This window comes from Pan troglodytes, chromosome 6 (assembly GCF_028858775.2).
Source record: "Pan troglodytes isolate AG18354 chromosome 6, NHGRI_mPanTro3-v2.0_pri, whole genome shotgun sequence".
Classification (NCBI taxonomy): Eukaryota; Metazoa; Chordata; class Mammalia; order Primates; family Hominidae; genus Pan; species Pan troglodytes.
In genome coordinates this window covers 93,495,674-93,511,170 of record NC_072404.2, presented here as the reverse complement: position 1 = coordinate 93,511,170, position 15,497 = coordinate 93,495,674, and the positions used below count along the sequence as shown (strand labels likewise).

At 36.2% G+C, this 15,497-nt stretch overlaps 1 protein-coding gene across 6 annotated transcripts in view; it reads left to right on the top strand.

Moving 5' to 3' along the window:
* The window catches only part of SEMA3A (semaphorin 3A), a 554,212-nt gene that overhangs the window by 357,464 nt on the left and 181,251 nt on the right, over nt 1-15,497 (top strand). Inside the window, exon 1 of one of the 6 annotated variants that reach the window (XM_009453471.5) lies at nt 5,470-5,757. The exons of the other annotated variants lie outside the window; for them this stretch is intronic. Within the exon in view, the coding sequence (XP_009451746.3) occupies nt 5,739-5,757 (19 nt within the window). The 5' untranslated portion in view covers nt 5,470-5,738. Of the gene's footprint in view, nt 1-5,469; nt 5,758-15,497 lie in introns of those variants that run through there. 6 annotated transcript variants of the gene reach the window in all.

The window sequence follows — 15,497 nt, the reverse complement described above, 5'->3', positions numbered from 1 at the left end:
ATATGTGGTCAAACAGAGTCAGAGAAAGACACAGTATCTTGCCATTAGTTCTGTCATAAATCTATCATAGGGTTAAATAAAATATTCTGAGCAAAAAGTGAGCTTTCTGAATCTTTTACCCTACAGTTAAACTAAATATGTTTGAATCTGAAAATTATATTACTTTGATATAAATACAAGGAAAAAATTATTAATGTAACTTTAAAAAAATCTCAGCAGCTCTTACCAGCAAATGGAATACATACTTTAAATTCTGTTTTACTGGAAAAGTTAGAGTAAGAAAACATTTTGACTTTAATCTTCCTTATCCTCTCCTACATGATTAGATTAAGATAATGAGTGTAAAGCAGAAACAAGTAATGCAAGCCAAGAACACTGCATTTGGTAACCACTTAAGGCAATGTTTGGCAAAAGTTGACACAATTTATAATCCAACGAACAGAAATTCCTAAAGTGGAAAAGATGGCCTATCTGAGGTCAAATGATTTTGCCAAGTTGTTTGGGAAGAAGGAAGCATACCTGCCCAAAGCACACTGACATCTCAAAATGTGGAAGCGGTGGACTAGTAAAGTATAGAGTTTGATGAAAGCTAAAATAGACGACAACTCTTCCAGAGAGTTGGAGTAAATTTTAAAAATATGAAAATTCAATGTGAGATGTGCACATTTGAGCCTAATTAAAAGAGACACTATTTTATGTGGTCCTGGATATGCTGATTCAATCATAGGCAGAATCCTGCGTCATGAAAATCTTCACGGGGAAGAGTGCTGATAGATAGGTCTTGAGTTGTAAGTATAAGGTCACTGGTTCATATTCTGAGGAGAAAACCTCGACTTAGTCCATGAAAAACAGCTGCTTTTGTAAAATGCAATATCTTGCACACAAATGGAATTAAATTAGCTACTGTCATTTTAAGGATTCCACAGCTCTCAAAGAGAGGTGGACATTTGGACCCAAGCACTTTAGACATGCTGCTTCAGCATGAAAATATAATTGGCCTCAAAATAAACCAATAACAGAAAGGCTTGACCAAAAATATATTGATATAAATATATTTTCTAAAAATATTGTCTCTTAAAACTTATAGCAAATATAAAGTGACATGTTCTATTTTTTTTCAATTCTAGGCATATGACTGAAATTCTAGGAAACCATCCAGGTTTCTTATTTAGACAATATGAATTAATAAATTCATCTGAAACAGATCTAAAATATTTGTTGCACTAATGTCATCATCTGTCTTTTTTTTTGTTTTTTGTTTTTTTTTTCCCTGAGACTAAGTCTTGCTCTGTCGCCCAGGCTGGAGTGCAGTGGCGCGATCTTGGCTCACTGCAACCTCCACCTCCCAGGTTCAAGCCATTCTTCTGCCTCACCCTCCTGAGTAGCTGGGATTACAGGCGCCCACCACCATGCCCGGCTAATTTTTGTATTTTTAGTAGAGACGGGGTTTCAACATGTTAGTCAGGCTGGTCTCGAACTCCTGACCTTGTGATCCACCTGCCTGGGCCTTCCAAATTGCTGGGATTACACGCGTGAGCCATCGTGCCCGGCGTCATCACTTGTCTTTATGTTCTATTTACCTTAAAGAAAGAAACTTATCTGTATTGACTTTTCAAAATAATTAGCCTAAGAAATGTCTATTATTTTTAACCAATTTCCACCAAACTATTTTCCCCCAAATATTTTGGCATCCCAGCCTTACTCATAAGTTGTATTGTATTTTTAATAATCAAGGTTTATTATTAATATTACAGTATCTTTCTAAATATTCCTTGAAAATTAAGTTGCACTATATATTAAAAAATGGTTCTATCTCATACAAAGTTGAGAGACATTTGGTTTAATAAGATTTCTATAAGAAAATGTCTTGACAGCTAGACCTCCCAAAATATTTAATATATTTATTTGAAATTAATATAACGAAATATGTAGTGTTCTCCTGAATTCATTTTCTCATGGAACCCTTTATTCCATTGAACATCAAAAGGCACTAGTGTTTTATGGAACGTCTCCATAAAGGATTCATTCATTAATATGTAAGTTTGCTTTCTTCAAGCAAAGAAACGGGTGAATTGTTCTTAATATGTAAATAGTGTTATGTAAATAGGAAATATTTTAAACTTTTATTTGAACTATTCAAGATTTTATATCAACATGCTTTTCTTGTTTAATATTATGCTTAACTGTAGAGAAGTGTAATAGAAGCAAGAGTGGAAATAAAAGTCTTTATAATTAAAAGTAAATTTTATTAAAGTAACATTTTTGACCTCAAATGGTATATCTATATTAAAGGGGAAATTCATGGCAGAGTTGTTTAAATAACAAAAATACATTTAAGGAAAGATTCACCATAAAATAGTGTAAGGCTAAATTTAAGAAACTACTTAAACATAGAGATTAAAATATGCATCTTTTCATATTTTATGCTGTTTCCTTTGGGGGAAAAAATTCACCTTTTATTCTCATTTACTTGCCATCACATGATCATAAGGTAAGATTTCTAAGGTCAGTAATAACTCTGCTGCAGTGTATATTAAATCAGTGTGCGTCCTTTCCTCTGAATGTTATAAGTGAACTACTGATAGTTCAAATGCTCCCTCTTTCTTTGATGTCTACAAAGATGATAACCAACTGTATGTATGTGGATGACAGGCCTCTCCTGATAGACCCTCTTTTAACTTCAAGTCTGTTGATAATTGGTACTTTTGCAACAAGAGCATTTTCAACTACCTGAATCAAGACTTTCATAGCAATATCACTTACTGGTTCTTGACAGCTAATGAAGTGGCAAAGCAGGGCTGATAAACTCCAGAGCTTATCAAAAGGAGGGTGTAGCATTTTTTAGATTCTGATTTACTAAATGAGGTGAAAGTCATTAAGATCATCAAACAAACTCAGCTATGAACTTTTAAACTAATTTCTTGATTTTTTAAGTAGAAGTATTTTTAAGTGGAAGTCATTTTTCCACCTTGAGTACTTAGAAATGATAAAATAACAGTTATAATTGGGAAAAGCTACAATTTTTTCTCAATTTTATAATTCTGCTAGTTTTTACAACTTTTTTACGTTTAAATGCAATAGCATTTAAGCTAATAAAAACAAATGCCTGCTTTACATAATTCTCTTACAGGAAATATAAAAATAAAATACATTTTTAAAATCTTGGAAATTTTATGAAAATATATCGCCACTTAGAGACACAGCCAAGTACATAATCTCAGCTTCTTCTTTTTTATTTATTTATTTATTTATTTATTTTTTATTATTATACTTTAAGTTTTAGGGTACATGTGCACATTGTGCAGGTTAGTTACATATGTATACATGTGCCATGCTGGTGTGCTGCACCCACTGACTCGTCATTTAGCATTAGGTATATCTCCCAATGCTATCCCTCCCCGCTCCCCCCACCCCACAACAGTTCCCAGAGTGTGATGTTCCCCTTCCTGTGTCCATGTGATCTCATTGTTCAATTCCCACCTATGAGTGAGAATATGTGGTGTTTGGTTTTTTGTTCTTGCAATAGTTTACTGAGAATGATGATTTCCAATTTCATCCATGTCCCTACAAAGGACGTGAACTCATCATTTTTTATGGCTGCATAGTATTCCATGGTGTATATGTGCCACATTTTCTTAATCCAGTCTATCATTGTTGGACATTTGGGTTGGTTCCAAGTCTTTGCTATTGTGAATAATGCCGCAATAAACATACGTGTGCATGTGTCTTTATAGCAGCATGATTTATAGTCCTTTGGGTATATACCCAGTAATGGGATGGCTGGGTCAAATGGTATTTCTAGTTCTAGATCCCTGAGGAATCGCCACACTGACTTCCACAATGGTTGAACTAGTTTACAGTCCCACCAACAGTGTAAAAGTGTTCCTATTTCTCCACATCCTCTCCAGCACCTGTTGTTTCCCGACTTTTTAATGATTGCCATTCTAACTGGTGTGAGATGGTATCTCATTGTGGTTTCGATTTGCATTTCTCTGATGGCCAGTGATGGTGAGCATTTTTTCATGTGTTTTTTGGCTGCATAAATGTCTCCTTTTGAGAAGTGTCTGTTCCTGTCCTTTGCCCACTTTTTGATGGGGTTGTTTTTTTCTTGTAAATTTGTTTGAGTTCGTTGTACATTCTGGATATTAGCCCTTTGTCAGATGAGTAGGTTGCGAAAATTTTCTCCCATTTTGTAGGTTGCCTGTTCACTCTGATGGTAGTTTCTTTTGCTGTGGAGAAGCTCTTTAGTTTAATTAGATCCCATTTGTCAATTTTGTCTTTTGTTGCCTGCAGGGTGTTTTCCAACTTGGTTCCATTCTCCCCATCACTTTCAGGTACACCAATCAGACGTAGATTTGGTCTCTTCACATAGTCCCATATTTCTTGGAGGCTTTGCTCATTTCTTTTTATTCTTTTTTCTCTAAACTTCCCTTCTCGCTTCATTTCATTCATTTCATCTTCCATCGCTGATACCCTTTCTTCCAGTTGATCGCATCGGCTCCTGAGGCTTCTGCATTCTTCATGTAGTTCTCGAGCCTTGGTTTTCAGTTCCATCAGCTCCTTTAAGAACTTCTCTGTATTGGTTATTCTAGTTATACATTCTTCTAAATTTTTTTCAAAGTTTTCAATTTCTTTGCTTTTGGTTTGAATGTCCTCCCATAGCTCAGAGTAATTTGATCGTCTGAAGCCTTCTTCTCTCAGCTCGTCAAAGTCATTCTCCGTCCAGCTTTGTTCCGTTGCTGGTGAGGAACTGCGTTCCTTTGGAGGAGGAGAGGCGCTCTGCTTTTTAGAGTTTCCAGTTTTTCTGTTCTGTTTTTTCCCCATCTTTGTGGTTTTATCTACTTTTGGTCTTTGATGATGGTGATGTACAGATGGGTTTTTGGTGTGGATGTCCTTTCTGTTTGTTAGTTTTCCTTCTAACAGAAAGGACCCTCAGCTGCAGGTCTGTTGGAGTACCCTGCAGTGTGAGGTGTCAGTGTGCCCCTGCTGGGGGGTGCCTTCCAGTTAGGCTGCTCGGGGGTCAGGGCTCAGGGACCCACTTGAGGAGGCCGTCTGCCCGTTCTCAGATCTCCAGCGGCGTGCTGGGAGAACCACTGCTCTCTTCAAAGCTGTCAGACAGGGACATTTAAGTCTGCAGAGGTTACTGCTGTCTTTTTGTTTGTCTGTGCCCTGCCCCCAGAGGTGGAGCCTACAGAGGCAGGCAGGCCTCCTTGAGCTGTGGTGGGCTCCACCCAGTTCGAGCTTCCCAGCTGCTTTGTTTACCTAATCAAGCCTGGGCAATGGCGGGCGCCCCTCCCCCCGCCTCGCTGCCGCCTTGCAGTTTGATCTCAGACTGCCGTGCTAGCAATCAGCGAGACTCCGTGGGCGTAGGACCCTCCGAGCCAGGTGCGGGATATAATCTCGTGGTGCACCGTTTTTTAAGCCCGTCGGAAAAGCACAGTATTCGGGTGGGAGTGACCCGATTCTCCAGGTGCCGTCTGTCAACCCTTTCTTTGATTAGGAAAGGGAACTGCCTGACCCCTTGCGCTTCCCGAGTGAGGCAATGCCTCGCCCTGCTTCGGCTCGCGCAGGGTGTGCGCACCCACTGACCTGCGCCCACTGTCTGGCACTCCCTAGTGAGATGAACCCGGTACCTCAGATGGAAATGCAGAAATCACCGTCTTCTGCGTCGCTCACGCTGGGAGCTGTAGACCGGAGCTGTTCCTAGTCGCCATAATCTCAGCTTCTAAAGCAATTTCATGAGGCAGATGTACATAGGTAATTATTTTCATAACAATTTATTAATTTGAGGGTAGAGTTAAAAAATAATTCCTACCAGTTATCCTCAAATAATGTTTCAATTTTAAATACATAAAACTACTTTCAACTATTCAATCCAAAACTGGTTAATGACAGTATTGTTATAAAGATGTGATTGACAAAGATACTCATTTTTAAACTCTTTACATGCAAAATAAATATCAGGAAAATGAAAGAATTAAGAAATCAGCAACCTTAGTAATGTTACATGACTCTTCTGGTTGCTCACATTGAACTGCCACGAAGGTTTATTAAAATTTAATAGCAATAACACTTCCCTTTCTTTCATGTGGAAAGGCAAATTTTACCCTTGTTATTCTCTGCCTTCAAACTAATGCTAGTGTCTCATTTTCAATGAATGTTGTGGCCAGCAGGGATTAAATAGGGATCATATTTCACTCTAAACAATGTTTATGACTTGTAATTTTAACATTGTTAGCAGTGTTTTGTTTTTGTTTTGCCTTTGTCAGTGGTACACAATCACGTTTTGTGATGAAGTAGAGAAGTAAGTTTAATGAGAAATTAGCTTATGCTATATTTTTGCCCAGTCTTTAAGAGGTAAATCTTGTTCTGAATTTGACGTTTGACATTGTGAGGATTAATGTTGTGTGTCCTGCATTGGTCTAGAAAATCTTTAGTCTATTGTCCTTTCCAACCCAGAGGTGTGCTTGATTTAATGGGTCCTGGGAGAGCAGGGATTTTCAACAAACAAGCTGGAATTTTAGCTTCATTCAAGGGAATCATGAGTTGTCCTTAAGGGTCTTAAACCAAACCTGGCTCACATAATATTTAACTTCAATCTTAGAACATTTCTAAATATGACCCAACTGTAGACAATTACATTAATAGCAAGAAAGTATTTGGAAACAAAATGGAAGAATTTAATCTTTTCTCATTTGCCAATTAAGATAAAATCCTTAAGTTGCTATTTATTTTTTCTGTGCCATCAAAATAAATTCTAGAATTAATACTTTCAGATAGTTTTTGCTAAATAATTACTTGGGGAGAGCTGGATATAGGAGAACTTAATCTTGTCCAACTTATCTACATGATAATCCAATTTGTCCTTGTTTTTATTTGTATATACAGTTAACTCTTGAACAAGGTGGGGGTTAAAAGAATCAACCCTTTGTGCAGTCAAAAATCCACATATAACTTTTGACTATCCAAAAACTTAACTACTAACAGCCTTCTGTTGACCAGAAACCTTACCATAACACAGTCAATTAACACATATTTTGTATGTTCTATGTACTATATACACTATATTCTTCTAATGAAGTAAGCTAGAGAAAGGAAAACACTATTAAGAAAGTTATTAGGAAGGAAAAATATTTACTCTTCAAGTGGAAGTGGATCATCACAAAGGTCTTTCATCCTTAGCGGCTTCTTGTCAAGTAGCTGGAGGAGGATCAGGAAGAGGAGGGATTCATCTTGCTGTGTTAGGGGTGGCAGAGGTAGAAGAAAATACAAATATAAGTGGAGGCACACAGTTTAAACCCATGTTGTTCAAGGATCAACTTAGAAAAGTTATAATATATCAATGAATTGTTATGTACAAATGTCATTAGGGTATCTGACTTCATAAACTCCAAAATGTGTCCACTCCAAAATTAAAGCACACTATTGGGGAAGACAGATTTATAGTGTGCTATCATAAATAGGACATTATTGTGACTAAGATTACAATGTACCCGGACTACGTTGTATGCTGTTCATTAGAAATTCTTTGAATTTGTTGGTTTTCAACATATTGCTCTCCCATCTCCTTCCATCCTTCTGCACGGAGCTCTGATTCAAACAAAATCCTTTTATGGGGAAGCCTTTATAATCATAATGTATTTATTCTAGATATAGGTGCAGGACATAGCTAGGAATGCCATATCAATGTTCTCTACAAGCCTCTTTTAAAAAAAAAGAAGAAGAAAAGAAAAGAAAAAAGGAGCCAGGGCATGGTGGCTCATGCCTGTAATCCCAGCACTTTGGGAGGCCAAGGTGAGTGGATAACCTGAGGTCAGGGGTTCGAGACCAGCCTGGCCAACATGGCAAAACCCCGTTGCTACTAAAAAAAATACAAAAATTAACCAGGCATGGTGGCTCATGCCTGTAATACCAGCTACTCAGGAGGCTGAGGCATGAGAATCCCTTGAACCCAGGAGGCGGAGGTTGCAGTGAGCCAAGATCATGCTACTGCACTCTGGCTTGGGTGACAGAGTGAGACACTGTCTCAAAAACAAAAAGGAAGGAAGGAAAAAAGAGAGGGAGAGTGAGAGTAAGAAAAAGAGAGAGAAAAAAATAACCTCTGAGGTAAACAACTATTTTTTAAAATGACAAATTTAAATTGCATTTGCTTATAGCACCAGGCATGTTGTAAAGAATGAAGACAGTAAAGCTAGTAAGAGCAGCATGATAAATTATGAGCTATCTAACTCATATGCACTATTGCACATTCATAAACATATCTACTTTATCCAACTATTCAGTAATCCATGTACTCATTCATTCAATAAGTATTTACTGAGCACCTGTTGTCAGACAAATCTACGGTTTAGGTAATTCCTACCACCAGCCACACAAGCCTGTCTCTCTGATCTGCTTACTTGATTGATCCTTGAGTATGTCTAAGTGATCTCCTGAGCTCTCTTTCTTCTCACTCTGGGAATGAAATACATGCTTGCCTCACATAGAAAAGGGACACCCATGAACACTGATAGGAATATGTTCTCTAGTATGTTTGCACTCATACAGATCAGTTTTTGTCAGTGAATAAGGAAGACTTTTTTCCTCCCCAAAATGTATCTTGGGATGGAAGTGATAGAAATATCCTGGATAAAATACTACTTTTCTTTCTCCAAAAGCACTCATTTTGCTCAGCATTAGAACAATTTAAATAAATCATTCTTAAGTAGTTTTAAAAATGCCTCATAGTAGACATATGCAACAGGTAATGGGTGACAAAGTGGTTTATCACTATTTATTTCTCCATATGTGAATATTTTCTACTGTTTTGTTACTAGAAAATGTAGTATATATAATTTGTAAATGTCAGAAAACATGTGCTTTCTTTTTTTAAAAAACACGTGCTTTCTTGTAGCCATGTGAAATATGGTTATTTGAAGAACACTCTGAAACATGTGCTGTGTTACAGTAAATAATTGAGCAAGACTGCCTGAAAAATTAGTATTTCAACTGTATGAAACAGAGAAGCCTCCTCTTTTTCACTTTGCTAATGATAATACAATGCTTACCACTCATAGGTGTTTAATGAGCACTTATCAGTGGACTGACTGATAACAGAGACCTACCTATAGAGGAGTCTCATAAATAATTAAAACATAAGGCAGAATCAAAAACAAAGTTTTAATTTCTAGATTACTAGCCCATCACTCAAAGCATTAAATAAAACCAATGGGAATTTTAAAAGAAGAATCTACACTTTAATTCTGAATTTTTACTGACTAATCATCTCACACAAAAATGAGTGACCGATAGCAATGCACGTTTGAATTATCCATTTTTGTCCACATTATGACATTTACTTGTTTTATGCAGTCATTACATTTAAACTCTAGTTATTCCCTCAAGAAGTAAAAATTAATATTGCTCATTAGTTATTTTGTAAATTGTTTGCAACTTTTATTTTTTGCCTATATTCTTGTGCAAAAGGCTACTATCAATATCAGGGACCAGAGAGCAAAAAAATGTGGAGAAATATTAAAGTCACAATTTTTCCAGAAAGTTATTTAGAAAGAGCATCGAATGTGGAGCCAGGAGACCTATATTTAAATCTGACCTCTGCAACTGTTAATGGCAAAGTCATGTATGCTCTTTTCTAAATGCAAGTAGTCAGACTTCAGACAGTCTAAAGATCCCTCTAGATCTTTAATTTAATGATTGATTATCTAGTTAACCATTTCCTCCACGTATAATTTGACCCATATGGCATTGTGCTAACCTTTACATCTAAGAGAACTAATGTGTGTACTCTAATACTCATGCAGAAAAGTGGCATGCAATTAATTTATGACTGTGTGTTATAATGAAAGCACAGTGAGGCATCCATCGAAGGATAGATGTCTGCTAATTCTCAAGTCTTTGATGGGAGAGATAGCTTCTAACTGTAGCTTGAAGCACAAGAAAAGGGAAAATCAACTAGAAGCAGGAGGCAGCAAGCCGCGTTTAGAAAAGAGTAAATTGTGGAAACTTACAGAAACAGGCATAAAATGAGATAGCAAAACAAGATTAGGGACTGCAAACTGCTGTTAGTGAGACAGTACTAAGGTAAAGGTGGTGGGTGTAGGTCTGTGCTTTGTTTTAATAAAAGCATTACATTTTTGAAAGGTCTTCTCATTAATTTATATGTCAGTGACTTGAAGGGTATACCAAAATTGAGAGAAATTAAATATAAAGAACAAGTTACTTCGCTGTTTCAGTAGATTTTGTGTTTAATGCTGCTGGCAAAACAGAACTCTCAAGAAATTTATTCATGTGATTATTGTATGTAAAACAACCATAACAGTGCTGAGCACATAGAATGAAAAAATATTAGCCATTTAACTGTTATTTGATAGCCAGTTTATAAATAATTTAAGGTTTAAATGGTATAATTTTAATAGTCATTTGAACATAATTTATAACTTAATTAGCAAAGCTAATGTATATCCTGACATAAAATTTATATTGCTACATTTGCTTTTTCTTAGATATTTTTATATTTACTTTTTCTAAATTTTTGTTGCATTAAAAAAATAATGTGGTTCAAATTACATTTGAGTCACTTGCTTCTGTGTGTCAGTACTAGGTATACGCCAGGAGTAGGTTCTAGGGCTAGACATACAAAAATAAGTAAAGGCAGCATATTTTAACTCTAGAAGTGGAGCTAAGGAGATAAAGCAGTGATTAATCTATGTATGTACAGGGCACTATGCTTCATAAAAGAAAGCATGATGCATTGTCCCTTAGAAGGTCAAGAATTCACAAGAGAAGGCTGACTTGGGTCTTGAAAGGTGAATAAATTTACCTAAGCAGGTGAGGGTGGAAGATGGAAAGCACTGGGGAGATAAAGAGCATTCTAATCTGTGAGACTATAGATGGCATGTCATCGAGCTAATTGGAAATATTCTTGTGTGTGTATGTAAATAAAATACATATTTATATATTGTTGTATTTAGGGGTAAACACACATGCATATACACTTACGCACACTCTATTGGTGAAGGAGAAAACAAATGAGTGTGTAAAATATAAAGAGCCCAAATCTCATAGATAATGAAAATCTCTAGCCAGGTTTTAAGGAGGCAAGTGATGTAATATCTGTTCTCTTTTGATTTTGATTCACGCCTTGTTTGAATGAATTTCATTATTAAGAAGTTGTTATTGTTATAGTTTCTTGAATGTCTGCTCTATTTCCTTAAAATTCACTTGTTTGAGAATGACTGGAGATGCCTCTCTCATTTGAAAGACAAATTGCTGAGTCACAGATGTTTTCACTTGCTTATTTGTGCGAATTGCTTTTCTGTTTGGGGGCAAATAATGCTGTTTTGAACAAGTATGAGGCCCACCTGATATCTTCCCTTGTACGTGACTCAATTTTCCACATAAATTCCAAATGTATTCTTTATTTAATAAGTTCTATTAATTATTACTTCTGTAAGAGACTTTTCGATCTGTAGATTCAATCTATTTTTATGTTTTATTTCCTTATCTTTCATTTCTATTATCATATTAATGAATTCATCTCTTTCGAAAAATTAGATTTTATTATTACTTAGTTTGTAACTTTTGCAACCAGAATTAAGCCTCTATTTCTTGTGCCAACTCCTCTTCTTTCCTATACTCTTCATTTACATTTTAGTGAACTTATTTCCTCCTTCTGACAATGAGGAAATGAGTTGGAGGAATTTGCAGCCTATGATTTTTGTTGTTTTGACTCTAAGCACACTCTGTGATCTTTAATATATTTTCTTCTGTGAACACACCTCACTTTATTTATTATTATTATTATTATTTTTTCATATCTTGACTGGTGTGATTGGTGTGTTTCTCATGAAGCCCCATCGGAAACACCCTGTGGGATAGTCTGGTATTCATACCTTTCACTTCTGCCCTCATACTAATTTACCTACAGTGATATCCTTTAGAAGAAGGATAATGCATACACAATAAATTGTGTGTGTGTGTGTGTGTGTGTGTGTGTGTGTGTGTGTGTGTGTTAGAGAGAGAGAGATTAGGACAGTACCTAGCTTGGCTTGCCCATGTTAGTTGAAATGATGATAATAATGATGATGACCATGGCTTTATGCTTTATCTATACCTCTACTTTTTCTTTTTCTTTTCTTTTTTTTTTAGACAGGGTCTCACACTGTAATCATAGCTCACAGCAAACTTGAATTCCTGGGCTCAAACCATCCTCCCTGCTCAGCCTGAAGCACGCACAGCAACTTTTTTTTTTAAAGTAGAGATGGGATCTTGCTATGTTGCAGAGGCTGGTCTGAAACTCCTGGTCTCAAGCAATCCTCCTACCTTGGCCTCCAAAAGTGCTGGGATTACAGGCTTGAGCCACTGTGTTCAGTCTGCACCTCCACTCTTTATGGACATGTTCCAATAATCTTATAGTCGTGTAGACTCCTAGAGCTTGTTTCTGTAATAAAAGCATCTATGGATGCAATCTCTATGATTTGTTAACCCTTTGCTTATTAATTCTATCCTACTTGAAATATATGGAGAGACATGCCAGATCTCAGCATTTTATATCAAAATGTTTCAAGTTTCACTATATTTGAAATATTTCCTTAATAATTTGATATTGCTTTGGTGTTACTTCTTCATTTAATATGTATATTTTCCTCTTATACTTTTCATCTTTTTTTCCTTTTCATGAAAATCAAAGGAAGGGGATAGAGTACACATGGTTTTACTCTGTCATCTTTCACCAGTAGAAAGTGCATGTGTTTTGTAGAAAGTTTACTTTGGGGGCAGTATATAACATGGTTTGTTGGTGTAAACCTGGAAAGGAAGTTCTGTAAGAAGATGCTTACTGTGATCCAGGGAAGACATTATGGGGAGTTAAATTAGGACAGTGGCAGTGAGTATGTAAGCAAAAGAAAATACAGGGCAAGTTATTGTGTTAAGCAAAACTGTAGCGATGGATCAGATTAGTGAATGATGAAGAAGGGTCTGGCTTGCATGGGTCTGTAATGATTGATACTTACAACAAACTTAAAACACACAGAAAAGTGATGACATCAGTAATGGAAAGAAGAAAAAGGAGTGAATTCTGTTTAAGTCATGCAGACTCTGAGATGTTTGTACAATATGTAAATAGAGGTTTCTAGTAAGTCTTTGTTTGGACTTTGGAGGGAAATATCTCTTGGAAGATATGTATTTGAGACATGTCAAAATACTGCTAGTGGTGAAAGCCATAGTTGTAGATAAGATTAGCCACCAAGTTATTACTGTGTAAAAAGACCAAGTACAGAGCAAATAATATAATATAAATATGCAAGAGCTGTTAGCTAAAGTAAATTATATGAGAGTGAGAGGTAACAAACTTTTCCAAAATCAGTTCTTAGTATTTTCCAAAATATACCCTCCTTAGAAGGGTTTACGGAGAAAAGCAGAAAGACCCAGATCTTTGATGTCAGATGGAAATAGTTATCTTAACTCTACATCATACTAGCTCTGTGACCTAGGATATTCCTGATAGCCTATCTGAGTCAATTTCCTCATGAGAAAAAAATGGGAATGAACTCCTATTAACTTCCTTAACTATAGTTAGCCTTTTTTTGTTGTTGCCGTTACAGATTTAGGTTTTGCTTCTCTAAAGGTATTTGTCTACTTTTCCATGAAGGTTTTTATTATTCTTAATACTCCACATAGTTTTTAGCCAAGATCTACATGTTATACATAATATGGACTAAATGTGTTTTTGTTGACTTAGTAGGTGAATGACCGTTAAGTCAATCTGAATCATAAAATTAGATTATGAACAACTTACTTTACATAAATACTTTTCACATTACACAAAATGAAAAATAAATTCATATAACAGATAGTTCTGCCTTTGAAGCTTTATAAGCATATTTGAGGAAAAATATAGTGTCTCTCCCTGATAACATGGCCTAGGACACTTGTGTCTTGTGTGGGGTCTAGAAGTATGGGAGCTGGGCTTGGGCTAAGAATGAACTTTTACGAGTTGTCCAAAGCTCAAGTACATGCATCTTGTTCTTTGATTCGGTACATATACATCATGGAATACTATGCAGCCATAAAAATTGAGACCATGTCCTTTGCAGGGACATGGATGGAGTTGGAGGGCATTATCCTTAGCAAACTAATGCAGGAACAGAAAACCAAATGCTGCATGTTCTCAGTTATAAGTGCGAGCTAAATGATGAGAACACATGGACACAGAGGGGAACAATACGTAGAGGGGAACAACAACCACACACAGAGAGGCTTACTGGAGGGTGGAGGGTGGGAGGAAGGGGAGAAGCAAGCTATGTAACTAATAGGTACTAGGTTTAATACGTGGGTGATGAAATAATCTGTACAACCAACCCCCATGACATACGTTTACCTATGTAACAAACCTGCACATGCTACACATGCAGCCTGAACTTAAAATACAAGTTAAAAAAAAGAAAGTCTATACAAGTAAAAACAATTATTCATATTAACTAAAAATAAGCATCTGGTAGGGGAGAATCCTGGCATAAATTCATGGATAGAGACATTAGAGTTCAGAACATCAACAAATACAAAGGGACAAGTTGGAAAAAGAGCTTGGAAACATGTCCTAGGAAAAGGTGGTAGAGCTGTGTTTCATAGACTGCTGTGGCCTCTGGCACAGGCTGGAGAGACTAGTCAAGGTAAAAGTTAGTAACAGATCAGGATGTGTAAGCTTCATGCATATTTTAAGCAAACATTGTAGAATAAGAGAATATACTCAGCATCACCAAATAAATAAAAGCATATAGATGCCCATTGGTATTGGCCCCATCTACGCAATGACAAGATGCACTGACCAGAAATAGTAGGAGTAGAATTCATCCTCCACACAGTTACCTTAGAGCAGTACTTGCCAAACATCAGTCTGTGGAAAGGTCCTAATCTTGCGTGTAATAAAGTGTTAAAAACTAGTCCTTGGTGAAATAAAGAAAATAGATTGAATTTTTCCATTATGCAAATTTATTTATCTCTGAAGATTATTCGTTGTTCATGTTTTTGCTCATTTTGATCATTTTGTTCATAAAATAAAATGGCTCCCACCCCCTTTTTTCTAATGAAATGACAATGATAGCAAATAGTCCTTGCTTTTGTTTTTTTGTTCTTATAATGCAAGAAAAAGTTGTGAACTTTCATTTCAGCCTCTATTCTGGAACTTTTTTGGTTCATGAAATTGAAAATAAAATCCAGGAAGTACTAAAATATAGGATCTAAAACTGTTGGACCTTACTGAACTTTCCAATATTTACAAATATCTAGATGTGGTCATCATTTAGCCAAAATGTTTTGGCATCATATAGACCCAGCCTTTGACTACTTCAATGGGTTCTTTGACTGTTCTATGAAAAGGACAAAGTTCAAGTCATGGAAAAAGGACATAAGCCTAAAGCCATCAATGAATACAGGCAATTCATTTGAGTCCAGCAACTGGTGGGGTCCTATTACCTTTCATGTTACAAAACTTGGAAAAA